The sequence below is a fragment of the Acinonyx jubatus genome, chromosome A1, assembly GCF_027475565.1.
Source record: "Acinonyx jubatus isolate Ajub_Pintada_27869175 chromosome A1, VMU_Ajub_asm_v1.0, whole genome shotgun sequence".
Lineage (NCBI taxonomy): Eukaryota > Metazoa > Chordata > Mammalia > Carnivora > Felidae > Acinonyx > Acinonyx jubatus.
The window spans coordinates 137,967,238-137,994,158 of NC_069380.1; the positions used below are offsets into that span (position 1 = coordinate 137,967,238).

The window sequence follows — 26,921 nt, forward strand, 5'->3', positions numbered from 1 at the left end:
GCAGTGGAGGGGCAGAGAGAGAGGGAGACACAAAGTCCAAAGCAGGCTCCAGGCTCTGAACTGTCAGCACAGAGACTGATGCAGGGGTCAAACCCACAAACCGTAAGTTCATGATCTGAGCCGAAGTCAGATACTTAAACCAGCTGAGACACCCAGGCACTCCAACACTGTGTTTTTAAGTCCAATTTTTATTTATTTGAAGCTTGAACACAAAAATATAATTGATTTTTAGAGTATTATCCTTGTGTCAGTGATCTTGATTAATTTATATATTAATTCTAATAGTTTGTCCATTCATCAGTCAATGGACATTTGTGCTCTTTCCATAGTTTGGCTATTGCTGATAGTGCTGCTATAAACATCAGGGTGCTTGTGCCCCTTCGAATCAGCATTTTTGCATCCTTTGGGTAAATACCTAGTAGTGCAATTACTGGATCATAGGGTAGTTCTACTTTTAACTTTTTGAAGAACTTTTGTACTGTTTTCCAGAGTGGCTGCACCAGTTTGTATTCCCACCAATCATGTGAGATGTTTCCCCTTACACATCCTTGCCAACATCTGTTGTTTCTGAGCTGTTAATTTCAGCTATTTTGACAGATGTGAGGTGTTATCTCATTGTGGTTTTGATTTGTATTTCTCTAATGATGAGTGATGTTGAGCATCTTTTTATGTGTCTGTTGGTCGTCTGGATGTCCTTTGGAAAAAAAATGTGTATTCGTATCTTCTGCCCATTTCTTCACTGGATTATTTATTTATTTATTTTGGTGGGGGGTGTTGAGTCTGATAAGTTCCTTATAGATTTTGGATACTAACCCATTATCACATACGTTATTTGCAAATATCTTCTTACCTTCCGTAGCCTGTTTTTAGTTTTCTTGATTGTTTCCTTTGCTGTCCACAAGAGTTTTATCTTGATGAGGTCACAATAGTTCATTTTGCTTTTGTTTCCCTTGGCTCCAGAGATGTGTCTAGTTAAGAAGTTGCTATGGTTGAGGTCAAAGAGGTTGCCGACTACGTTCTTCTTTAGGATTTTGATGGTTTCCTGTCTCACATTTAGGTTTTTCATCCATTTTGAATTTATATTTGTGTATAGTGTAAGAAAGTGGTCCAGTTTCATTCTTTTGCAGGTTGCTGTCTAGTTTTTGCAATAGCATTTATGTTGAAGAGACTGGGTTTTTTTTTTCCATTGGATATTCTTTCCTGCTTTATTGAAGATTATCGCCTATAGAACCATATAGTTGTAGGTCCATTGCTCGGTTTCTATTCTGTTCCATTGAACTATGTATCTATTTTTGTGCCAGTACCATACTGTCTTGATGATTACAGCTTTGTAATGGAACAAAGCTTGAAATCTGAAATCGTGATGCCTCCAGCTTTGTTTTTCTTTTTCAAAATTGCTTTGGCTATTCAGGGTCTTTTGTGGTTCCATACAAATTTTAGGATTGTTTGTTCTAGCTCTGTGAAAAATGCTTGTGGTATTTTGATAGGGATTGCATTAATGTGTAGATTGCTTTGGGTAGTATGGACATTTTAACAATGTTTGTTTTTCCAACCCATAAGCATGGAATATTTTTCCATTTCTTTCTATCCTCTTCAATTTCTTTCATAAGTGTTCTATAGTTTTCAGAGTATAGATCTTTTACCTCTTTGGTTAGATTTATTCCTAGGTATCTTATGTTTTTTGGTGCAATCGTAAATGGGATCGATTCTATGATTTCTCTTTCTGCTTCTTCATTATTGGTCTATAGAAATGCAACGCATTTCTGTACGTTGATTTTATGTCCTGCGACTTTGCTGAATTCGTGTATCAGTTCTAGCAATTATTTTGGTGGAGTCTTTGAGGTTTTGACTTCCTCCTTGCCGATTTGGATGCCTCTCATTTCTTATTGTGTCTGATTGTTGAAACTAGGACTTCCAATACTATGTTAAATAACAATGGTGTAGTGTATACATACAATGGAATATTACTTGGCCATCAGAAAGAATGAAATCTTGTCATTTGCAATGATGAGGATGAAACTAGAGTGTATTATGCTAAGTGAAATAATTCAGTCAGGGAAAGACAGATATATGTTTTCACTCATATGTTGAAATTGAGAAACTTAAGAGAAGACCTGGGGGAAGGGAAAGAAAAAAATAGTTACAGAGAGGGAGGGAAACCATAAGAGACTTTTAAATACAGAGAACAAACTGAAGGTGGAAGGGAGTGGGTGGTGGGGGCCAGGGAAATGGATGATGGGCCTTGAGGGGGGCACTTGTCAGGATGCGCACTGTCTGTTGTATGTAAGTGATGAATCACAGGAATCTACTCCCGAAGCCAAGAGCATACTGTATGCACTGTATGTTAGCTAACTTGACAATAAATTATATATTAAAAAAAAATTTTTTTAGGGTTTCTCAGCCAGTTTAGTGTCTGACTTCAGCTCACAGTTTGTGAGTTTGAGCCCTGCATTGGGCTCACTGCTGTCAGCCCAGAGTCCACTTAGGATCCTCTGTCCCCCTCTCTCTGCCCTCCCTGTTCAGAGTCTCTCTCTCTCTCTCAAAAATAAATAAATAAATAAAATTCAAAAACATTTAATGTTTTTGCCTTTTTTAATGCCTTTAATGCCTTTAATGTTTGTGCCATGACCTTTTTGCCATGCAAAAGGCATGACACATGACCAACTGGAAGAAAATATCACCAATAATGGATAAATATTCATGACAACAAACACATCTCAAATCTAATAGCATATAGTGGGGTGATACCAATTAGGGAAACCCTGTGGGCAAGCATGAACATAGTAGCATTCACTACCTAGCTCCCATTCATTTTAGGATTTAATACTGCAGTCTTAAGGGCAGAAAGGTAGGAAATGATTAACTATCTTTAGATAGACTCTACAATTGTCAGAGGTTTCAAACCTCATGTGCATAGGAATTTCTGTCAAATCTATAAAAACAAAACATGTACACAATATCCTATGAAATATAAAGAGATTCAAGAATATTTTTAACTCTGAAATTTTCCCTCCCCATACTGTTTAAAAAAAGAAAGTCCCAACATCCTATTGGAATTCCATTTTTACACTGATTTTAGAACCTAACCCCCACAGATAATATGACTCCTCTGTCTGGCAAAGACGAGATTTTAGATACTGGAAACAGAGTAATTGCATCTGTGTGTAAAAGCTCCATGAACTTCTATTTAACTACCCATCGGCTCTCTTGTCCTTTCTTTGAAATATTTACTGCAAGAAATGTTTGTTGATTTCATATGACTATACAAGTTCCTGCTTAACAGTGTTTATTAGAGTCAGAGCTTCACTGTTAGAATCATCAACAACTACACCAGACCTACTCAGAGTCCAAGGATAACCAGAATAAGAAAATAAGACACCTTTAGAATGTGATTGATGAATGGAATACTATTGCCTAACCATGAGAAGGGAATTATAATAATTTCAGGCCATCTTCTAAAATAGCTTAGGGAAACAATCAAAAGAGGCCCAATGGGAAGGTAAAGGAATGAAAATACCAGAAAGACCGGCATGGTAACCCATAATGCAGTCCTTCTAGAGGACATGTTACTCCTTGCTGAATCTCCTTCCTGCCATGTACCACCTTCGACTGCAAGTGTGGGAGACAATTCCTGGCAGGCTAAAAGCTTCTCTCTTCAAGAGCTCACTGTCAAGTCTTTCAACTTTTCTGCCTCAAGGTTTTTCCAAAGCTTCAGTACATCACTCCTTGTACACATACAGCTGGAAGTATGCTCCAGAGGGCATTTCTAAACCAAAGAAGGACTGGAGTTGGTGAATGAATGGTCCCACTGCATCCCACTATCCTTCAGAAGTGCATTTTACAGGGCTCTTCAGAGGTTCCTCAGCAGGGTTGAGCCCTACTTGTCCACAACGGCAACTAGCTGGATATTGGCTTTTCCTTCTTTCCCACTATACTGTGCATTTTTGTTCTGACTTTCTGGGATCATCCCCAAATAAGCTGTTTCACCTCAGTTTTTGACTCAGTCTTTGCCTTCAGGAACCCAAAGCAAGAAAGTCCTACTACTTTTCTCTGGTAAAAAAAAGGAATAGGATCAACGAAGAGGCAGGTTGAAGTTTCAGACTCCACTGGGCCTGCCTGAGAAAGCGGATCAGGAGGAAGTGGAAAAGCGGGAAGGAGCACTTCACTTCACCTAAGGCCTGCTGGAATCAGGAGGCCTTCTTTCTCCGTACCACAACATTCTTCCCTCTTTTTCTTTTTGTTGGAGCGAGAAGGTCGCCTAAAGACAGAGACCAGTTGAACAGCTTCATTATCACTTTATTCCCCATGAAACACAATGTCACGCAATGGCCAGGTATGGCCACCAGTGCTTTGAACTCTTTAATACAATTGGGATTATCTGGTGGCCCAACCAGTACTAGATTCCAAAAGAAAGATGTTTCCCTTGCAGAGGAATGAGATAGAGACATAGGGCTTTGTCCACCATTGGAAACCAAGCACCGGTAGAGTTTCCAGAAAAACTCTCTCCATAAAGGGCCAGGAAAGGAAAAAGATTGTCCTGACTGCCTTCATTACCATCCTGAGGGCAAAATTATTAATCCATAGTGACATCAATTATAATTTTCTTTCAATAACTTTTATTGGTGTTCATGGGTCAGATTTCTTCCTAGAGTTATTTCTAGTGACATATATTTCAAAAGAACAAGAAAGTAGTAGTTCTAAAAGAGGCACTGAAGAGAATATTTGCAGGTGTATTACGTTTTCCCTTGGGGAAGATGAGTGGCCTATTTTTCTGAAAGAAGCACAGAAGCCTTGGCAGTGTCTGTCTTGAGAATGGTGGGCAGTAGTAATCCTATTCACTTTCCATGAGAAGGAAAAAATTAGCTTTCAACATGTCAGACCCAGCTAGAGAGATTTTACCAAGAATGTTCTCATAACATGCTGTCACTGAAGTAGCACAAATTACCCAAAGCCTAGAAAGTGCAAAATGGGAAGAAAAAAGTAAGATTTTAGGTATGAGCCAAGACTGCAAGATTTATCAGTGTTCACTGGACCTCGAAGTCATGAGTTTTGGAAGCGTTACTAACTGTAGCTTTAGTTCAGTCCAGGGGAGACATGCAGAAAGTGCTGGAAACCTTCTCAGGGAGGCAGGATTCACAGGCAGAAGAAATTTCCAAGGGGGAGACAGCTATTGTCGTACAGAGTTAAAATAGCATAGAGAACCTGCTAGGTATTTAAAAATGCACAGGAAAAAGCAGGGGGTCTGGATAATGAGAAAATCAAGACAACTAACTGTTTAGAAAAATGCTGTATCGCATTCATTCATTTAGGTGTCACAGGTGCTGAAGAGAGAGCAATGAATAAGACCATTGAGACCCTTTATTCTTTTTTTTCTTTTTGTTTAGTTATTTTGAGAGAGAGAGACAGAGGGAGCATGCGCGCAAGAGAGCATGAGAGCACGTGTACGCGAGCAGGGGAGGGGCAGAGAGAGAGAATCCCAAGCAGGCGCCGCTGTTGAGCCTGAGGGAGCATCGGCCTCATCCCAGGAACTGTGAGATCATGGCCCCAGCAGAGATCATGAGTCCAATGCTTAACTGACTGAGCCACCTAAGTGTCCAAGGCCCTTTACTTTAAAAAGAGAGCCCACTTGGCTAGTTTACCAGATTGCTTCTTTACACTGGACCATTTGTAGCAGTATTCCTTTCTGGTGGATTTAGCTAAAAGTCAACTCTATGTGTTAACGAGAGTTCCATCGACATTTTAAGCTCATGTTTATAAAACATCTTTGATTTTAGGTTTATGTCCTTTCCTTTGCCCCCATATTCTTGATAGTAAAAATTGTTTCCTGTTTTTGAGTTAAGTGGTCAGGAACTGTATCGGACCCTCATTGTGCGCTCACCCTGTATGGGGACAACAAGAAAGACAGAAGTGGGAGCCTTTCTTCAGGTTTGAGCTGGGCACGTTGCTGCTGAAAATGAGGATTCTATTCCCCAACTCCTTTGTTGCTAGATAAAGCATTCTGGTCATTGAGATAAAAACTGTGAAAAGAGAGCTGACTCAGTTGGGAAGGGCTCTTTTTTGCCCTCTTGTTTTTTATTCTGCTCCTTCCAGAGTGATGAAAATGCAGATATGAAGGCTGGAGCTCTAGCTGCTTTCTTGGACTTCAAAGTGACTGTGAGGGTGGAAGACATGCTGAGGAGGGTGGAGCAGACAGATAGAAGGGTCCTTGGAAGCATCCTGGGCTGCCATGCTAATCCTAGGCTACTTATCTTCAGTTTCCTTTACCCAAGAAAGAAAGGGATGTTTATTTTGTTTAAACCGATATTTTTTTTTTCAACGTTTATTTATTTTTGGGACAGAGAGAGACAGAGCATGAACGGGGGAGGGGCAGAGAGAGAGGGAGACACAGAATCGGAAACAGGCTCCAGGTTCTGAGCCATCAGCCCAGAGCCTGACTCGGGGCTCGAACTCACAGACCGCGAGATCGTGACCTGGCTGAAGTCGGACGCTTAACCGACTGCGCCACGCTGGCGCCCCTAAACCGATATTTTTAAATAGTTGTTAAATATTTTAGTTTAAGTTCTCTGTTACTCGTAACCAAATTTATTACAGGTGTGTAGCCCTGGGCAATTTGCTCTTTGGCAATTTATGGGGTTGCTCAGAAAAGCTGAGGTGGGCCTGTTTGGGCCATTATCCTTCTTTGTTTTGTTTCACACTTGCCTCATGTGATCTTATCTACATCCTTGCAAGCTCTTCCTCTTTCCCCCTCACTCTTACAATCTTCTGCTGTCTCTCAACTGGGAGCCATACAAAGCTGGAAGGAGAAGATGGCATTGGAAAGATGAAGGTAAACAGGAGAAAGATGTTGGGACATGACAAGTGAATTGGATACAGCCTTTGTCATCAACAGCACATTCCACTCTTATCAACTGAGACCAGGACCAGGTTTGTTAATGAGGGAGAAAAAATAGTGCTCATATTTCAGTCAAAATTCGTTCTTCCTTCCCTCCTTCATTTCACCTCCTTTCTTGGTCTTTCATTGACTTGTGAACCAGCCACCTTAGCCAAGAATCCCTAAGAATCTCAGGGATACACGACGCTCACTCTGACTATAGATAGGCTGTTTCTACATTGTGTGAGGATTCTTTTTTCCTGAGGAGAGTAAATTCCTTTAAAAGAAAAAAAAATTATTCCAATACAGTTCATACCTACTCCCAACAGATTCTGCAAAGCTGGGGGCGGAGGGGGGGAGCCTAAGAAGAGGAATGGGGGAACTGTGAAGAAGAAAACAAACAAAAACACAGTTAAACAGTGAAAACAGGCTCGGTGGGCAGAAGACATGTCGAATTGTGTGCACCCTTTCCTGTGGAGATCTTTGTTCGGGACTGCAAGAGAGGCTCCTGCTGTGGGGTGCAGCTCTAGGAAGTTTTAGGCATGAACAAGAAGCAGAATTTTAAGTTTTGCTGCTGAACAAAAGTAGCAAAAGAAGAGAAGTAGCTGAGACTTTTAGCCCCTGTGAGATGTCACCTTGGGTGACAGAAACTTGGGATTTTCTGCCAACCTGCTCATGACTGCCCCACCTTTTAAATCTCTCATATTCCACAGTACTTTAATGTTTCTGCTTAAGTAGGGGCACCTGGGTGGCTCAGTCAGTTAAGCATCTGACTTCAGCTCAGGTCATGATTTTGTGGTTCAAGAGTTCGAGTCCTCCATGGGGCTCTGTGCTGACAACTTGGAGCCCGGAGCCTGCTTCAGATTCTGTGTCTCCCTCTCTCTCTGCCTCTCGCCTGCTCGTGCTCTGTCTCTCTCTCTCTCTCTCAAATATAAATAAACATTAAAAAAAAATCTCTGCTTAATTAAACTTTCTGCTCCTGATCCATGTCAACCTCCATTCTTATTCTCACTTAGCTGAAATAGCCTTTCTTCAAACCATTTCCTTCCCTTGTTCAGAATGTATTGCATCCAAACTCCATGCCCTACCTCTTTCTCACTGGACCCTGTGCATATTTTACTCAGAACACTGACTCTATTATCTGGAAAGGTTCTGTTTGTGTCTGTTTTCTTATTGAACTCTGTACCTTGGATGCCTACCCCTTTGCCTAGCATAGAGACCCTTGTGTTGAGTATTTCTTCATCTTGGACAGGAGAGATAATCAATCATATTATCTGTCAAAGTTAAGTGGCCAATTATCACTTGCAAGGTACTAGTTAAAACACTATCCCTAAAATTAAAAAAAAAAAAAAGAGTATGTAAGAGAGAGAAAACTGCCTGAGGTTTGAAGATATAACTTTGAATGCAGCTGAGAACAGTGAATGGGAAATAAATAAGTAAATAAAGATGATTTTTCGTTGAGATTATGAAATATTTTTTGCAATGGAGTGTCAGAAGCTTAGGCAATCACAACATGTGCTAATACAAAGCAGTACATATTATGTTGGTGCAAAAGCTAGCACCGTGGAGTTGTTTAGAGCATCCACTTGGGAGCCAAATTTCAAACTTCGTATTCTAACTCCACCACTTCCAAGCTGCATGAACTTAAGCCAGGTGCTTAATCTTTCTGTTTCTGTAGCTTCATCCCTCATGAAACGCAGATTCTACACACCTTTCTCATAGGACTGTTATGAGAATTAAAGGAGTTAATATCAGTAAAGCACTTAGAAAAGTGTCTGGTACATAGAAAGAGTTATTTAAGTACTTATTCTTCTTCTTATTTTTGTTGTTATAATTCTCTGACTTAATGCATGACCCATGACAATAAAAAGAGGGAAAAGTGAAGCTTGGAGGTCTAACACAGTTACATAGATAAATGCTAAGGGTAATATGGATTGAGATGGCAATTTGTACCAGGGCACCTGGGTGGCTCAGTCGGTTAAGTGTCTGACTCTCAATCTCAGTTTCAGGTCTTGATTTCAGGGTCTTGAGTTCAAGATCGCAATATGGGCCATCCATTACTTTAAAAGAGGCTGTTAAAATTATACTTTAGTTTTTAATTTTTTTTTTTTGTTTAAGTAGGCTTCATGCCCAGCATGGAGCCCAACGCGGGGTTGAGCTCATGATCTTCAGATCAAGACCTGAGCAAAGATCAGGAGTTGGACACTTAACCGACTGAGCCACCCAGGTGCCCCAAAATTATACTTTAATAAACTCCTCGCTCTGAGAGTATACCCACAAGAAAAGAAGGCACATAGATTCCCTTGACCCCATCTCCCACTTTCGCCTTCTCTCTTGTGTCCATGCCAAATTTTGTGATTTATCATTAAGTACAAATAACGAGTTAAGTGCAAGAAAAGATTCTTTTGAAATACACTTTGGAACCCATATAGAAGTTGTTTTAAGTACATAAAACCAGACAATTAGCTTTTTGTTTGCTTTTGAACCCATATATTCATTGGAATTCTCAATTAAGCAGAATTTGGGAACAAAACTTTCCAAATCTTGATCTAAAGCCTTTTGTGAAAACAGCTTCATAATCTTCCCTTGATTTTACATTAGTAAGTATTTGTATTATCTGTAACTTTTAATTCTGAAATATCTGACCTTTTAGGCTTCTAGGGACATTGAAAGTGTGAGTTTCTCAGCTATCAGTACTTACAGATTTTCCTCCCTCTCTCCTTTCCTTCCTTCCTTTCATCCTTCTTTCCTTCCATCCTTCTTACCTTCCTTCCTTCACTCCTTCTCCTCCTTCTGCTTTTTCTTCTTCCTCTTCCACTTCTTCCTCTTTTTCTTCTTTTCTCCTTCTCCTTCCTTTTGATAAGACTTAGAATAATTCAATCTTGTTTGGTTCACTACAGTCTTCTTCACTGTGAAAACGGTTTCCTTCCACTATAATTAATTCAATAAATATTTAATAACCATCTATTCTGTGAAGGGATATAAGGTTCATAAAGGCAATCTCCATGTCCGTCATGTTTGTCACTGTGATTCAGATGCCAACTATGGCATGTTGCATATAATGGGCCACCCAAAAATATTTGGTAAAGAGATGTGAATAAAGGTCATATACTGAAGCAGTGGAGTGTAGAAGAACAAGCATAAGCTTTAGATGTGGGCTCCAATCCCAGTTTTCCTAATTATTATCTGTGGTCTACAGTAAGTTGCTTAACTTTTTTTTTTTTTTTTTTTTGTAAATGGAGATAATACCTATTTTACAAGGATTATGGAAACTTAGCAAGATGATAGTTTATTAAAGCTCCTACTGAGTGTATAGTATGTTCCAGGGACTGTGTTTTAAATATAGGACTTTAAAAATTCAGTGGATTATAATTCCTGTTTCTAAGAAATTTCCACATAATAAGACAAGTCACAGAATATTATGGAAATATGAGTGTTCAAAGTAGGGAGGAATGACATGTGCTTGAAGGTATCAGGAAAGGAGGTGGCATATGAAATGGTCCTTAAACGATAGGATTTCAACAATTAAAATGGGTAGGTATATCCAGATTAAATAAAGAGAACATAAGCAGAGAGGTATAAAGCAACCGAGTGTGACCGAAAAAAGGCCAGTTACTCTTGACTAAAACGTAGGGTTGATACAGGTAAGTGGGGAGAGAGACACAACAAATGTGGGGTGGGACCATATTTGTGGTGTCAGGTTCTTTAATCCAGTAGACAATGAGCAACTCCAGGGGGGGCAGTCCTATGGAATAACAGGATCGAAAGGTGCCTAAGAGTGGAGTTACACTATTTCATCTAAGAGATAATAAAGGCCTGCAGCGAGAGGAGGGCAGAGAGAATGCAGAAGACACAGTTGAGGCATATTTCAGAACTGACAGTGGTGTGTGACCAGCGCTCCACACAGAAGCACTGTGCAGGGGCAGGGAGGGACCCCAGTGACTGGAGCTATTTACACAGATGGGTAAATCGCAGGAAGGTGCTGTTTTTAGATTTCCAATATGGGTCAGCTTGAGGTTTGGGCTGCATCTCGCTGCCACCGTCTCTTTTTTCAGCCTCATCTCCACTTCCTTCCATCTCTCTATCCACTAAGTAATTGGGCTTTCTAGCCTCAACCTGACCCTGCGTTCATTGTCACCCTCCAATTCTGCTTCTCACTGGTGTTTCCTATAGTACTCTCACAGCAGGGATGGCAACAGGTCAGGTCCTTGCCCGTAGGACACTCCACCCGCCAGATCCCCTATCGCCTTCGCCTGAGCACCTACCATGCTTGCGCCCCCAGGGCTCTTGGGCCAATAGGCAGGCCCTAGTTCTGGGACTCGACTAGCTATTGGTTGGCCGAGCCATGGTGAGAGATGGTGCGGTGCCTGTTGTCCGCAGCAGTGAGAGCTGTGGGAGGTTGTTAAGGCGACCGTTCGTGACGTAGCGCCGTGAGGCCCAGCAGCCCCCAGATGATTGGCTAGACGATCGGACGATCCTCTCTGATTGGTCGCAGGCCCAGCCGGCTCCGAGTGTGCGTAAGCCGAAGGTTCCTTCCGCTTCGCGTCTCCTTTGACTGGAGACAGACGGAGCGCCGGCGCCCCGGTTCGGTGGCCTCTAGTGAGATCGGGAGGTGAGGCGGGCTGTGGCCACGAAGTGGGGCGGGGGCGGCGGGGAAGCGGGATTAGGGCTGTGTTGATGGCGGTTCTCGGGCTCCGCCTGGCCCTGGAAAGGGGCAACCGGCAGCCGCTGCGGACCTGGCGGGAGCTGCAGTGGCGCCTTTGCGGGTGCGGGGGGCCTGGTCCCTGGGAGGTGTAAGGAGACGCCCTTGAGGCGCGGCTGAGCGGCGGCCGCACCGATGCCAGGCGGGGTCTGGGGCCCGGCTGGGCCTGAGGGGCGGGCGGCGGGCTGGCTTCTTCGTGGCTGCCGTTACCATCGGTGGTCTGGCGGGGCGTAGCCGCGTTTGCCAGCCTAGTCCGAAGTAGTCGGTGTGGGCTACGCAGTCACTATCATCCGGGCGGAAAGGGTGCCAGGTCGGGTGACCCCGGAAGCCCCTCGATCCAAGAAATGCTGGGAGTGAGTGTGTGTGATGTGTCCCGCCGGCAGCTCGCGGAGAGGCCTCGAGAAGGACTATCTGGTGCAGGCGTTCACGCCCAGGCGCTGCTGTTCGTCAGCACCTTTCTTTAAAGTGCTGGGAAAGATTTCTGTAAATGCTGCTGACACAGAGCCATGGAAGAACCGTGCATCTGTAGAGATGTGTCTGGTCATTTACAGGAGCCACGAGTTGAGAGAATACGGAGCCCAATGTAGGGATTTGCCCAAGGACTTAAAAGGTTTATTTTGAAGGAGAGAGAGTGCGAGTGGGGTAGGGGCAGAGGGAGAGAGAGAGCGGGGAGAGAGAATCCCCCAGTCTTTGCCCTGTCAGCGCAGAGCCCGATGTGGGTCTGGAATTAACGAACCGTGAGATCATGACCTGAGTGGAAACCAAGGGTTGGAAGCTTAACCGACTCAGCCACCCAGGCGCCCCAAGGATTCTTCTTTTTCTATTCACCTTTCCCCCCTCCCTCCTCATTTTTCTTTTTCGTAAGGGGGTTGAGTCTCCTTGGTGCTCATGTAATTGAGTCCAAACCTTGTAGATTTTCTGGAATTATTTGGTTTGGATTAGGAATATAGGTTTCAATATAGAATAGGCAATTTCTGCGGTGAGAGATGGCTGATGTACTCCATCTTAAATGGTCATTTGAAATATTTCATGGCTTGGTTGAGGACATGCCACCTTGGACTTCGTCGTGAAAAGTTATAGGAAACATTTTTTTCTGGGCCGTACTAAATAATCATGCATAATTTCAGCATCTCAATATGGAGGATGTATTTTTTGCGTGTGAGTATATTTTACTTTTCATGCAATGAAAGTCGTTTTCTGATTTAGAGGTAATCTAGCAAAAGCCTGTAGTGTACTTTGGGATCGACTGTTTTTTGAGGTCCCGCTTTGTTGTGTTTTTCTAGGATTTGTGATGAACTTGGCAGTAAGTACAAATGGAATTTAGTAACATGAAGGTTAAGAAACTGTGCAAAGATTAATCATTAATATATGAAAACTTGGGTGTGGCGTGAGCATTTCATGATGAAGTGTGTGTGTGCACACCCTCTTTTTGTTCTTGTATGATCTCCTTTTTAAACAGTGGATGGATAACTACATGTGTATCAGTATCTATTTAGGTTTGACCCATATAAAATTGCAGATATTTGAAATGTGACTTTTTTTTAAACCTACACAAGTAGCAGTTTCAGATGGCTCCACATAATACTTGTGTTTGTTAAACAACTTTGGAGCTCTAGCTTAGTAACTGAATAGAGATGTGACTCATAAAAGCATGTAAGAGAGTTGAATGTAGAATCCTGGTTTCCTGATTTCCAGTACTATATATATATATATATATATATATATATATATATATATGTATATGTATATATGTGTATGTATACATATGTATATGTATATATATGTATGTATATATTTATTTATTTACTAGAATACTAGTTTGAGCCACAGAATGCTAAATCCTTTTGGAACTAAAAATGACTCAGTATAAGACATGGTTCTTGCCTTCAAAGAGTCAGAATGTACACAGCAGTTACTTTGAGAGCCGTGTAAGATGATGTATAATCAGATGCTGGAATGTGTGGCACAGGAGGAGTGCAGGGTGGGAGGAAAGAATTAGAGTCAGAGGCCAAAGCATCCTTTTCTGCAGTTGGCGGTGGTAGGTGGTTTCTGTGGTGCATTGGATTGGAGTTTGATGATTCCATTGAATTTAAATGATCTCTTCTTTTGAAGAATCTGAAATGTTTGGGGAATACTTCATTGTGCATAGGCAAGGTATACATTGCCTATTTAACTGTTTTTTTTTTTTTTTTTAAGTAAAACTTATTTTTGTTGCTGCATGGCCTATATAGTGTCCATTGAATTCTCATGGGCTGTCCTGTAGCCTGCTTATGACACTTGCAACTGCTGATGAAGGTGGCATTTAACTACTTTGCATAATCACCAGGAAATGGGGAGGATGCCCGTGAGAAATGAGATGGTGTATAATTATATGGTTACTTTTGACACACCTTGTACATTTGATTACTGAGTTTGTATTTCCAAATAGGTGAGATTCTCTGTGTTTGGGGCTGGTTCACAGGATCATGTGTAATTTTTTCCCTGAATGTTGCAAAGATGACTTTACCTAGGAAAGAAATGTCCCAGTATTGAAAATGCTACCATGAAATCTTTTTAAGGACAACATGATGTACCTAATATATAACTGTGGGTTAATGATGCTAAACCAATTTGTGATCGAATTGGGGTGGTTTTCTGCTAGCAGCTCAGATTTTAATTCAACAGAATTAACTTTTTAATAGTGAGGGATACATTGACTTACTACGGAATAATCTAAGTTGAGAGTGTTTTGGCGGGGAGAGAGTGTTGGAAATTATTTTGACGTAGTGTTGAAATGTATTTTTAGTTGATTCATTTTCTGGAACATTGATGCTTGTTGATCCTTTAGACCAGCTTGCAGAGTTTTTGTTTTTTGCTAGAAGGATGTTATGTGATAGAAAACTGTCCTGAAAATCTAGGCTCTTAGAAGGCTTTTGGTGTAATGAAGTAGGATGCAAATCTGTGATTATTACTCTCCAGTGCTTTAAGTCCAAGTCCCTGCTCATTTAATAGAAACTCTTTTTGTTATTGTTCATTTTCAAAAGCAGTGTATAGACTATAGCCTCTCTTTCCTACTCCATTCCGCTTTCATATGTTCCCAGAATTCTCTGCTTCAGCCCTTAACTGGGGTGGCGGGGGGGGGAGGGGGAGGGCTAGCAGGTAGGCAGTTATATCTGTACCTTGTTGACTTATGTTCATTTTTAGGTCTATTTCAAGATGTGTCAATAAAATGCATGCTACTCTAGTTTATGAGTTTATTTTCAATTAAGCAGGTATTTGTTGAGCAACCGCTGTATGTGGATGCAAGGTGCTGGAGGATAAAATGCGGAACAAGACTCAGGGAGGAAGTTTGAAAAAGCATGAATAAACGCAGGCAGATGCATGTCGCATTTGTAGATCTTAGTGACTGCCAACCTTTTAAAATTGAGACCCTCAGGAAGACATGGGAAGCCACTACACACACTCCTATATGTATAGTTTCATGAACCCTAAACTTTTAAGAGATAATACCTAACCCATGCTACATGTTTACCTACAGCTGTTTTTTCTATTTTATTAAAAAATGTTTGTTCTGATTCGCAAAACTGATTTCATGATTTAATTGATCCAATGAAAGGTGGTTGCCTGCAGTCAGAAAGCCAGCTGCCCAGCTGGTGGCTGGAGCAGCTGAAATGGAGAGAATATAGAGTGACACAGTGGGAGATGACATTCAGTAATTACTTTGGTTCCTGAAAACTACTCTTATTTTCTGTCCCTTAGTCCTTAAGGTAGCATATTTAACTTTCTTCTTCTTCATTTGTTGCCGTTTAATTTACTGTCTTCAATAAATGAGTCATTTTCTTAGCTGTTACTGTAAACATGAGATTCCTTTGAATTCTTGGCTAGTGTGTCAACCAGTAGCCTTACTTTAAAAATCTTAATTTGAAATAGATTTTTATGGGTAATGAACTACGCTTTATTGTAAGCATTAATTTTAGTCTAAGACGTTTTACAAGTTCCTGTATTGGAGACCAGTGACTATCAGATTTTTTAAAAATCACAGTATCGGAATGAACAGAGTTGGCCAGCAAGCATGGGGAAGTTTAGTCATGGTATTCGTTAGATCAGAATTACCTGTATGTTCTATTGGGAATTTTTGAATGTTACAGACATCTACTTTGGCCAGCCATCCTCTTCTTCTGTTACTGTTCTAGCATTTTATTGGCTGTAAAAATGGAAAAAAGACTTTTTCTGGTGACAGCAACAGTAGGAAGTTTTATTAAACATCATTTTTGCCACTAACAGTATGCCATGTTTTGAATGGAATGGAAGACTGTAATGGTTCTCTGCCTTCGAGGACAGGCAACAAGTAGATTGGTATTTGCCTCTTGTGTAATTGGAATACGGAGAATGAAGAGGGTGCTAATGCGCATTTTATGTCAGGGAAATTAGAAAATGAATGTGAACAGTTGTTTTTTACTTTTTTTTTTCTGTCTCCTTGCTCTCCTCCTTAGCTCAGATAATATTGTGGCCTGAGATATTTATTTGGTTTCCTCATAAAAGCTTGAATTCTACAAATTATAAGAAATAGCTGTTTTTAAGTTGGTTGCTAATAGAAGAATCTTTAAGTGTTATGAGTAAAAAAGTAATATCAAAGTCCTCATTTTAATTTTATAATTATTTTCCAGCATTAATAAGGAACACTATCAAATAGTATTATTCATATGTATAAGACAGTGTGCCTACAAAAGCAGAGTTTACAATGCAGAATCTTCTTTTCCTAAAAATACAGTGAAATGTGTACTAAGTGTTCACACTTGATATTCCTTCCAGGATCCGAGGATTCTGTAGCTACAATGTTGTCAAGACTTTTCCGAATGCATGGCCTTTTTGTGGCCTCCCATCCCTGGGAAGTCATAGTGGGGACGGTGACACTGACCATCTGTATGATGTCCATGAACATGTTTACTGGTAACGATAAGATCTGTGGTTGGAATTATGAGTGTCCCAAGTTTGAAGAGGTTTGTGAAAGTAATTTGATACTGACTAAATTACACTTTCAGTTTCTAAAGAGCATTTCCTCTTAAGAGATCATATAATCAAAAAAGTTCCAAGTAAAATTTTTATCTTAGTGTTCATGAACTTATCTCAAATTTGCATTTACTTACAGTGTTTGGAAACACACTGGAAATAACCTTTCTTCATGCCTTTTCTGCATAAAATGAGTGTAATTGACTTTACTTGAGAAAATAATAGCTTAAAGTGATTAACGGAGAAAAATGATGGGCTTTAAACAGTGGATTGTTGAAAAACTGTATTTAATTTTTGATATACATATTTAATATTTTTTATTTGACTTGTATTGTGCCTGTATTTATATTATTGTGACAAATATATAAACGAATGATGCATACAAAATAAAAATTCTTACATATCGTTGCTTCTTTTAAAAAGTAAAACTGTTGGGATTTTTTTTTCTTGTGTCTTCCAACAGGATGTTTTAAGCAGTGACATCATAATTCTGACGATAACACGATGCATAGCAATCCTGTATATTTACTTCCAGTTCCAGAATTTACGTCAACTTGGATCAAAATATATTTTGGGTAATCATTTTATACATTCAGCTTCTTTGTGCTATCAAATTTTTGTTTTGCTATAGAAATACATATTTTTGTTCAAATCCTGTATATGGAAACCTGTATATTGCTTAAAGTGCTGCCGCATAAATTCAGTGGTTTCCTTATTGGGAATAAATATTCTGATAGTTGAGATCTTAATAATCTGGAGAATATAATATTTCTTTCAGAATATTGTATGGGATTATGTTATTTTTATAATAAAGGATGATTTTTTTCTCAGTTTGAGTTTTGTCATTTTAGGTATTGCTGGCCTCTTCACGATTTTCTCAAGTTTTGTATTCAGTACGGTTGTCATTCATTTCTTGGATAAAGAATTGACAGGCTTGAAGTAAGTATTTAAAGCATAAATATACTTTTTTTTCCAAGAAACAATGTTAACAATTTTTCTTCTCCAAGTTATAAAGTATTATATACATTTTCAAAAATTTATAGAAAATATGGGGAAAATTTTCATGTAGTCATTTAGCTAATGATAACACCTTTTGGTATTTATCCTTTCCTACCTGTTTTTACACTTAAAGAAAAATTCTGAGATCACACTGTATATATTGCTTTGTAACTTCTTTATGCCTAATGATAGTTTATCAACATCTTTGCTTGCCCTTAGTGCTAAACTAAATTATTTCTGAGGAGTTTCTCGTATCCCCCTATGTGAATATATTGTAGGTCATTTACTAAACCCTCTAGGATTCGATTCTTAGTTTATTTAATTTCCTCTATTAATAACACTATGGTGAATGTCTTTGTGGATAGATTTGTGTTCATATTTATTTTCAGAATATATTCCTAGGTGTGAGACAGTGGCTGTGTAAATTTTTAGGGCTTTTGAGTGCTGTTATTGCCAACTTTCTCTCCAGAAAGCTTGTTAAGTTTATCCTCCCACAAGTAGTGACCAAGTAAAAGAAATTACATGCATTTCACTTCTTTTCCCCATATGAATTCAAGGAAACATTTTTTACCTAGGATGTTATTTTGCTATAAAATTATCAAAAGGTGTTTCTATGAAAATATATTGACATTTTTAACTTTACAAATAGTTTTTAATTTTGTTTGTTTATTTATTTTGAGAGAGATGGGGGGTGGGGAGACAGAGAGAGAAGGAGAGAGAATCCCAAGCAGGCTATGTGCTGTCAGCACAGAGCCTGATGTGAGGTTTGATCCCACAAACTGAGAGATCATGACCTGAGCAGAAAGCAAGACTTGGATGCTTAACCAAATGAGCCACCCAGGCACCTCAACGTTACAAATAGTTTTAACAAATATTTTTGAGCAGTGAGTATGTTTAGCTTTGAGGATGTCACAGGGGAGTGAGTATAAGGTATACCTTACGGACTACAAAAAGGTACCTATACTAAAGAATCATACAGTGTATGGGGCAGGGGTTTTGTCTTAGAAAGCATTTTTAAGCTACATTTTTTCATCTGATGAATGTACCTGATCATCTTGATTTTTTTGCAGTGAAGCTTTGCCCTTTTTTCTACTTTTGATTGACCTTTCCAGAGCAAGTGCACTAGCAAAGTTTGCCCTCAGTTCCAACTCACAGGTAAGTATTATTTTTAAGACACAGATGTCAATATTGTTCTTTTTTTCAGTTTGTTTACATTATTAGGGCAGATGAATAGCTTCTTCACAGTTGAAGATTCACGAATTGCCCACAGTTTTAATTGTCAGGTCTTAAGACTGGTCTTTTTGGGTACCTAATAAGTCAGTTATAATTGCATAGCTTCTGGAATTTGGGATCTCCATTTTCCTATTTGAAGATTTCAGAAATTAAGGTAATAAGACTTTTGGATAAATAAGAGTGTTCCCCGTTGAAACCTATCAGAGAATAGGACAGGATGTAATAGAAGAGAGTCTGAGGGTAGATTGATTTCTAAAATTTTGGCATTACCACTTGCATTTTTTTCCTTCTAAAGTTTTATCTTGGTGTTCATTAGTCACTGTAAAGAACCTAACATTTTCAGTAATCTTGCATCAGAGTATCTGAGTATAAAGTAGCTTGCCATTCTGCCTTGATTATGTATTTGATAACTGTCTCGAATACTTGAACATGTTGACAAGAGTATGATTTAGGTTTCATAGTATTAAGGTCTTAAAAAATTTGCAATTAAGAACTGTCAATTGTAGCCAATATAAAATGTTGTAGTGTTTCATTATGTGGTATTTAGATGGCAGGATTGACGCACCACCTCAAAGGAATCCTCCCAAGAAGTATCTCACTCGGTGGAAAGGGAAAGCAGGGCCCTGGATATGACTTTTTTTAATCCTTTGCACCTGCAATGCCTGTTAGTGGTATTATATTGTTTATTTTACTCTTTGTATAGCACATTCGCTTTTAACAGAGGCCTTAGGATGCTCTCTGACTTTTTCCAAAGTTATTTTGAACCTTACCCTCATTGATATGTACGGTCTGTGTTTTAGGATGAAGTGCGGGAAAATATCGCCCGTGGAATGGCAATTTTAGGTCCCACGTTCACCCTTGATGCCCTTGTAGAATGTCTTGTGATTGGAGTTGGAACCATGTCAGGTTTGTAAGAGATTTTTAATGTTTTTTAAACTAAGTTTGTAGATGAAGGGAAAAAAGAACGTCTGAGATTACATTGGTTATTCTTTTTTCTTAAAAAATTTTTTTTTGTTGTTTATTTTGAGAGAGAGAGAGAGAGAAAGTGTGTGCACGCAAGTGGTGGAGGGTTAGAGAGAGAAGGGAGAGAGAATCCCAAGCAGGCTCTGAGTTGTCAGTGCAGAGCTCAACTTGGTGCTTGATCCCGTGAACCATGAGATCATGACCTGAACTGAATCCAAGAGTCGGAATTTAACTGACTGAGCCAGCCAGGTATCCCTGCATTGGTTATTCTTAAGTTCTGACTTTTAAAAGTGTAACATTATTCTTAAAAGGTTTTAACTGAATGAATGTGTGGATTTATCTGACCTTGATGTCTGACTGCTTTTGTGAAAACTTAGTAGCAGGTTAGTGATACTTAGTTTTCATGATTGCTACCTTCTGTTTCTGTACTCCACCCTTTTGCTGATTTTGTGGTGCTTATTTTTTTGCTTAGTTTTTAATCAAGATTGTATTCTACGCTTCATCTTAGCCAAAAGGCCGAGAAGCAATAACCAAGATTGTATTCTAAGGCTCATCTGGGGCACCTTCCAGTGCACCTGCCCAGACTAAGTTAGTGATTTGGTTCCTTGTGGGTTTTGTTTTTGTTGGTTTTTTGTTTTTTTTGGTTCTTTGTGTTTTTATTGTCCTGTAGGAGACAGTGCAAGCGTCAGAAGTAGGCCAGATGTAAGTTAGGTCCACCTAATAGGCTGGTTGGCAAGATTAAATCAGATGGTATGCAGTACGTCTTACCGAGTACCTAGCATTGATCTCAACACGTTTCTTAATCCTTAATTAGATAGTAGAAAATTAGATGTTAAATATCAAACACAGGACGGAAGTTGTGGCCTGGCCTGGCCTGGAAATTTGCCAGAGTGAATATATCATGCTGTTGTTGTGAAGATTTCCTAATCATTAAAACTAGACTTTATGACTTCCTCAGGGAACTACCCTTAGTAATGACAGTTGCAGCCTATTTCCTGGTGCCTGAGTGCCCTGGATAAGGGGCTTCATTCTTCACAGGTAAATTATCTAGCTTTTATGAACACAGTTGGTTGTCGTTACTTTTTTAGTCGAGGGCTCATCACTTGGTAGTATGTTAAATACATGTTTCTTCTTTCTGAGGGTAAATTTATTATTTATTGTTTTTTAATCTGTCATTCAACATTTAGCAAGGAAGGTATTTTTAAAAAATATTTTTTATTTGTTTAAAAAAAATGTTTTTAATGTTTATTTTTATTTTTGAGAGAGACAGAGTGCGAGTGGGGGAGAGGCAGAGAGAGAGAGGGAGACACAGAACCCGAAGTGGGCTTCAGGTTCTGAGCTGTCAGCACAGAGCCCAATGCGGGGCCTGAACCCACAAGCCACGAGATCAACGTCCGACTCTGGCTCAGGTCATGATCTCACACCTTGTGGGTTTAGGCCCTGCGTTGGGCTCTGTGCTGACAGCTCAGAGCCGGGAGCCTTCTTTGGATTCTGTGTCTCCGTCTCTCTGCTTCTCCTCTGCTCACACTCTGTCTCTCTCTAAAATAAATAAACAATAAAAACATTTTTTTTAAATAAAACAAAAAAGTACTTAAAAATACAATATGTGTTTTTGTTCTATTATTTAGTCATATGATCTGTTTAGAATTCAAAAATAAAATAGACTGTTGAGTTTTTTGTTATTCTAGTTAGCAGTTTTATAGGAAGAGGGAATGATTTTTTTATTTACATTTCAAAACATTTTTATATTTAATATGAGTGACATCAGAAATATGTGTTATATTCAAGTTTATTTGTAAAGTTGAGGGACTAGGATTTGGTAATCCAAGGTATTTTTCAGCTCTATAATTCTGCTAACCTTCTGTTTGGGACATATACCACGTGATACCTTAAATATTTTGTAATGGAACATTTGTTAATTTTGGATCTTGAGTTGCCTTTTTGCATTATTTAATTTTTCAAACAGATCCATGAAATTCATCAAAATTATAAGAACAGCAATAGCCACGATAGAGGTTGTACTGAAATTAGAGTTCATTTAGTGCACATAAAGTATTTATTATGATACTGAATCGGGAATGGCATAACTGGCAGTATGTTTTACTTTAATCAAAAGTAAATCAAAAGTAAATCCACAGGTGAATTGCTTTTCTGGCAAAGAGTGGAATTGGATCCAGACTGTGGGAGATTGACTCATCAGAGTAGCCTGGCCTTGTTAATCCCTATTTCAAAACTGATTGCTACCATTTGATACAAGGGGATTATCATATGTAAATTAAATACAATGACTGTGCCTGGCATTGTGGTGTTGGAGACCTGGGAGGAGACAAGTTCTTTTCCTGAGAGGGAGTTATTCCTGTTCTAATGTTTGGTATCACCTTGGAGTTCCTCATTTCTTTTTCCAGTAGATAGGAAAGAGTTTAATATGCTAATGTTTTCTTGTATTTGTCTACCTAGAGGAAAGGTCCCTGTGATGTATGTAGCATCAAAAATATAGGTACTTTACTAATTATACATTTAATTTTTCTCTAACCAGGGGTGCGTCAACTTGAGATTATGTGCTGCTTTGGCTGCATGTCAGTTCTTGCCAACTACTTTGTGTTCATGACTTTCTTCCCAGCTTGCGTTTCCTTGGTTTTAGAGGTAAGAGCTGTTCTTACGGCATTAGTAGAAGAGTAATGTTTCTCATCAAATCTGTTCACTTAAATAAAATCAGTACCTTCTAATGTAACACTGGTTTACTTTGTAGCTTTCTCGGGAAAGCCGTGAGGGTCGTCCGATTTGGCAGCTGAGCCATTTTGCTCGAGTTTTAGAAGAAGAAGAAAATAAGCCAAATCCTGTTACTCAGAGAGTTAAGATGATTATGGTAATTTCATAGTTTTCTTTTCCCTTCTGTATTTTCAGTTCCAGTGTTCCATATGTTCTGTTCATATGTTCTGCTTTTTGATTTTTTTTCTCCTTCCTGTTATCTTTCTACATTTTTTGTCTCTTTCATTGATGTTCCTCTTTCTTTTTTTTCCTTGTCTCTCATTTCTTTGAGGCTCCTAGTGTCTCTCCCCTAAACAGATGTTTCAAATTCCTTTGCTTTATTTCTCTTTGCAAACCTGTTTTTTTGCAACGTTTTCAGTAGTTTAGTACGCCACTACTTTAGTCCCAGAGCAAGTGCAGGGCTTTCTTTTCATGCTGAGGGGAGACCATGAAAGATGGTGCCTGGCTATCCAGTTGCTAAGCATGAGAAATTTAGGTGGCATTGATATGCAGAGGATATATAATTTATAACATTTTATTTCAGTCTCTAGGCTTGGTTCTTGTTCATGCGCACAGTCGCTGGATAGCTGATCCTTCGCCTCAAAACAGTACGGCAGAAAATTCTAAGGTTTCTTTAGGATTGGATGAAAGTGTGTCCAAGAGAATTGAACCAAGTGTTTCCCTCTGGCAGTTTTATCTCTCTAAGTAAGTTACCTGAGACCTGCTTTGTTGTGTATTAATCATAGTAGTCTGGTTACTAAAAGTTTAGGTTGTACCATTTTAATTTCTGAGTAATAACTTTTTAATTTCCTTTCTTTTATTTAGAATGATCAGCATGGATATTGAACAAGTTATTACCCTTAGTTTAGCTCTCCTTCTGGCTGTCAAGTACATCTTCTTTGAACAAGCTGAGACAGAATCTACACTCTCATTAAAAAACCCTATCACATCTCCTGTAGTGACCCCCAAAAAAGTCCCAGATGATTGTTGTAGACGTGAACCTATACTGGTCAGAAATAGCCAGAAATTCCATGCAGTGGAGGAAGAGACCAGGATAAACAGAGAAAGAAAAGGTGATTTCTTGTTCTCTTTATTTTCCATTTTTCCAATACTGATTTGTTCAGAAGCTGAGTTCGTTTTAAAATGTATGTTCACTGTTGTGAGATTTCGTTTGGTTTCTTGAACAGTTGAGGTCATAAAACCCTTAGTGGCAGAAACTGACACCTCCAGCAGAGCTACCTTTGTGGTTGGTAACTCTTCGTTACTTGATACTTCACTGGAACTAGAGGCACAGGAACCTGACATTGAACTTCCCATCGAGCCTCGGCCTAATGAAGAATGTCTACAGATACTTGGGAATGCAGAGGTGAGGAAAATAAAGTTAATTCAAGCTTTGTATCTTTTTGCTTTTTTTAAGAAAGGAAGGAAGGAAGTTCTCGCTACTGAGTACTTAATAAGTTCTGGGCACCGTGTTACGTGGTTTGCAGGTAGTGGTCTTTTTTATTCCCCACAACTTTGTGAGATAGTTGGAATTACCTCCATTTTTCAGATGAGAAAGAGAAAGCTGAGGCTCCAGGAGGCGTATTTCCCAAAGTAATACATTATTTAGGAAATGGAAAAGCAGAGATCAAGAGTCCAAGATTTACTGACTCAAGAGACAGTGCTCTTTACCCTTTACTACCGTTTGCCAGAGAGATGAGCCACTACTCTATTCTCATGTGTGTTGGGGCCTAGAAAAGGTTTCATTCAAAAACGAGCTTCAAAGACAGAAGAAAAGTTTTTTGTTTTGTTTTCTTTTCGGTTTGCTTTTTAATAAGCTTCATGCTCACCAGACGCTTGTTTTCCTTTCTGACATCTGAGGGGGTATTCTGCCTACACGGCCGTAGGAGTTAATTCATGCTTTAGTGTGACTTTGTGTTCCATCCATATCTGCTTAATCATTCCTAATTTATGTGCACATGAGTGAGAGTAGCATCATGTTTGTTTTTCTTTCACTTTCCCTCATTGCTATTAACATGTGTGCCAATTTTTGAACTGTTTTGCTGTATACAGAGTTACCAAAACTTAGAGGGTGGCCATCAGAATCTTAATTGTGGTTTTGTTTTGTTTTGTTTTTCTGTGAACTTCCCTTGCAAAATTTGGTGTTTTGGTTTTACATTTGTTTAGGGCCACATTTTTATAGAGAATTTGCTTTCATTTTGATATTCTTATTTCCATTCAAATCATCTTTAGAACTCCAAAGTTCTTTGGGTTCTCCTCTACATTGTTTGTATTAAATGGTGTATTTGTTATGAAGAATACGAAGTGCCCTTCAAATTTTTTGTTATCCCCCTCCCACAACTCCTTCCCATTTTTTTTTTTTCATTTCTTTAGAAAGGTGCAAAATTCCTTAGTGATGCTGAGATCATCCAATTAGTTAATGCTAAGCATATCCCAGCCTACAAGTTGGAAACTCTGATGGAAACCCATGAACGAGGTGTATCTATTCGCCGACAGTTACTGTCCAGAAAACTTCCAGAGCCTTCTTCTCTCCAGTATCTACCTTACAGGAACTATAATTACTCCTTGGTATGTTTTCTTGATTTGAGACAGTTTGCTTTTGTAGCTTTTTAGTCTTATAGCTTTAGTCTTCAGCTTTTTAGTCTTTTCTTTTTTTGTTTTTTAATTTTTTTTTAATGTTTATTTCTGAGGGAGAGAGAGCACAAGCAGGGGAGGGGCAGAGAGAGAGGGAGACAGAATTGGAAACGGGCTCCAGGCTCTGGGCTGTCAGCACAGAGCCCGACGCAGGGCTCGAACTCACAAACCGTGAGATCATGACCTAAGCCAAAGTCGGACGCTTAACCAACTGAGCCACCCAGGCGCCCCTAGTCTTTTTCTTGACTAGTCTTTTGTATGTACATAATTTTATAAAACATTTGTTTAATCACTTCACTGTAATTTTGTATTCTGCTTATGATTATAGGTCCTAGAAATTCAAAATATTTTTCCTGTTGTTTATAGTCATTGTCAATGACTTTTGTACTTTTAAATACTTACAAGGAGTAGATAAAAATGTTGAAAAATAAAGGGTTATGTTTGGAAACAGTTTTGGACGAGAAGGGCTGTGTATTTGTGATAGCAATTTTCACTCAGTACCTGACTTCCCTTTTTAGGTGATGGGAACTTGTTGTGAGAATGTTATTGGATATATGCCCATCCCTGTTGGGGTGGCAGGACCTCTGTGCTTGGATGGAAAAGAATACCAGGTGCCGATGGCGACAACAGAAGGTTGTCTTGTGGCCAGCACTAACAGAGGCTGCAGAGCAATAGGTGTAAGTAGGCATTTCTGTATTTGCCTGTTTTAAGATATGCACTAGGCCAGGCAATGAGAAGAGATCTGGGGCCAAGCAGAAGTGTTTTCAGGATTAACGTGCTTCCATAACATCCTCTGCATAGCTTGGTGGAGGTGCCAGCAGCCGAATCCTTGCAGATGGGATGACCCGTGGCCCAGTGGTGCGTCTCCCCCGTGCTTGTGACTCCGCAGAGGTGAAGGCCTGGTTGGAGACACCTGAAGGGTTCACAGTGATAAAGGAGGCTTTTGACAGTACCAGCAGGTGTGTGTGGGGTTTGTATATGCATTTATGTTTATTTCAGAGCTGGTGTCGTCATCTGTGATTGCTAAACATAACTGTCGACATACTGCCTGCTTCTGGTGACGTACCAAAATCTGAACTTTAAGTCCATTTATTCAAAATGAGTAATATTTATCCTTGGGGCAGAATGTTGGTCCAAATGAATACCTCCAGAGGAGTAAATAGGGAAAAATAGTATGATCTAGTAAGTTTGTGTGTTGGTTTTATAAGACTTAGGTTTTGTTTTTTGGGTTTTTGGTTTATTTAGTTTTTTGTTTTTTATTTTGTTTTTTTGATGTGTATTCATTTTTGAGAGAGAGAGAGACAGAGGGTGAGTCATTTTTGACAGAGAGAGAGAGAGAGAGAGAGAGAGACAGACAGAGGGTGAGCAGGGGAGGGGCAGAAAGAGAGGGAGACACAGAGTCCAAAGCAGGCTCCAGACTCTGACCTGTCAGCACAGGGCCTGATGCTGGGCTCAAATTCACTAGCCATGAGATCATGACCTGAGCTGAAGTTGGATGCTTACCAGATTGAGCCACCCAGGTACCCATATTTTGGTTTTTTTGTTTCCGGTTTTTTTTTAATTTTTTTTTTTTTAACATTTATTTATTTTTGAGACAGAGAGAGACAGAGCACGAACGGGGGAGGGGCAGAGAGAGAGGGAGACACAGAATCGGAAGCAGGCTTCAGGCTCTGGGCCATCAGCCCAGAGCCTGACGCGGGGCTCGAACTCACGGACCGCAAGATCGTGACCTGAGCGGAAGTCGGACGCTCAACCGACTGAGCCACCCAGGCACCCCTGTTT

At 39.6% G+C, this 26,921-nt stretch overlaps 2 protein-coding genes across 2 annotated transcripts in view; one reads left to right on the forward strand and one right to left on the reverse strand.

Annotated features, from left to right (window-relative positions):
• On the reverse strand, positions 1-13,657 carry LOC128315334 (serine/arginine repetitive matrix protein 1-like). Its single transcript, XM_053221671.1, has 4 exons — positions 13,479-13,657; positions 11,137-11,821; positions 9,637-9,802; positions 1-4,258 (listed from the first exon to the last, which is right to left on the reverse strand). Exons 1-3 carry the CDS (start codon positions 13,655-13,657, stop codon positions 9,647-9,649), a joined length of 1,020 nt encoding a protein of 339 aa, XP_053077646.1. The 3' UTR covers positions 1-4,258; positions 9,637-9,646.
• HMGCR (3-hydroxy-3-methylglutaryl-CoA reductase) overlaps positions 11,307-26,921 on the forward strand; it is a 21,686-nt gene continuing 6,071 nt past the window's right edge. Inside the window, exons 1-14 of the mRNA XM_015072120.3 lie at positions 11,307-11,483; positions 16,365-16,552; positions 17,026-17,137; positions 17,414-17,501; positions 18,632-18,716; positions 19,595-19,700; positions 22,294-22,400; positions 22,507-22,623; positions 23,050-23,210; positions 23,331-23,578; positions 23,693-23,871; positions 24,879-25,073; positions 25,658-25,816; positions 25,941-26,098. Coding sequence (XP_014927606.1) covers positions 16,388-16,552; positions 17,026-17,137; positions 17,414-17,501; positions 18,632-18,716; positions 19,595-19,700; positions 22,294-22,400; positions 22,507-22,623; positions 23,050-23,210; positions 23,331-23,578; positions 23,693-23,871; positions 24,879-25,073; positions 25,658-25,816; positions 25,941-26,098 — 1,880 coding nt within the window. The 5' untranslated portion in view covers positions 11,307-11,483; positions 16,365-16,387. The remainder of the gene's footprint in view (positions 11,484-16,364; positions 16,553-17,025; positions 17,138-17,413; positions 17,502-18,631; positions 18,717-19,594; positions 19,701-22,293; positions 22,401-22,506; positions 22,624-23,049; positions 23,211-23,330; positions 23,579-23,692; positions 23,872-24,878; positions 25,074-25,657; positions 25,817-25,940; positions 26,099-26,921) is intronic.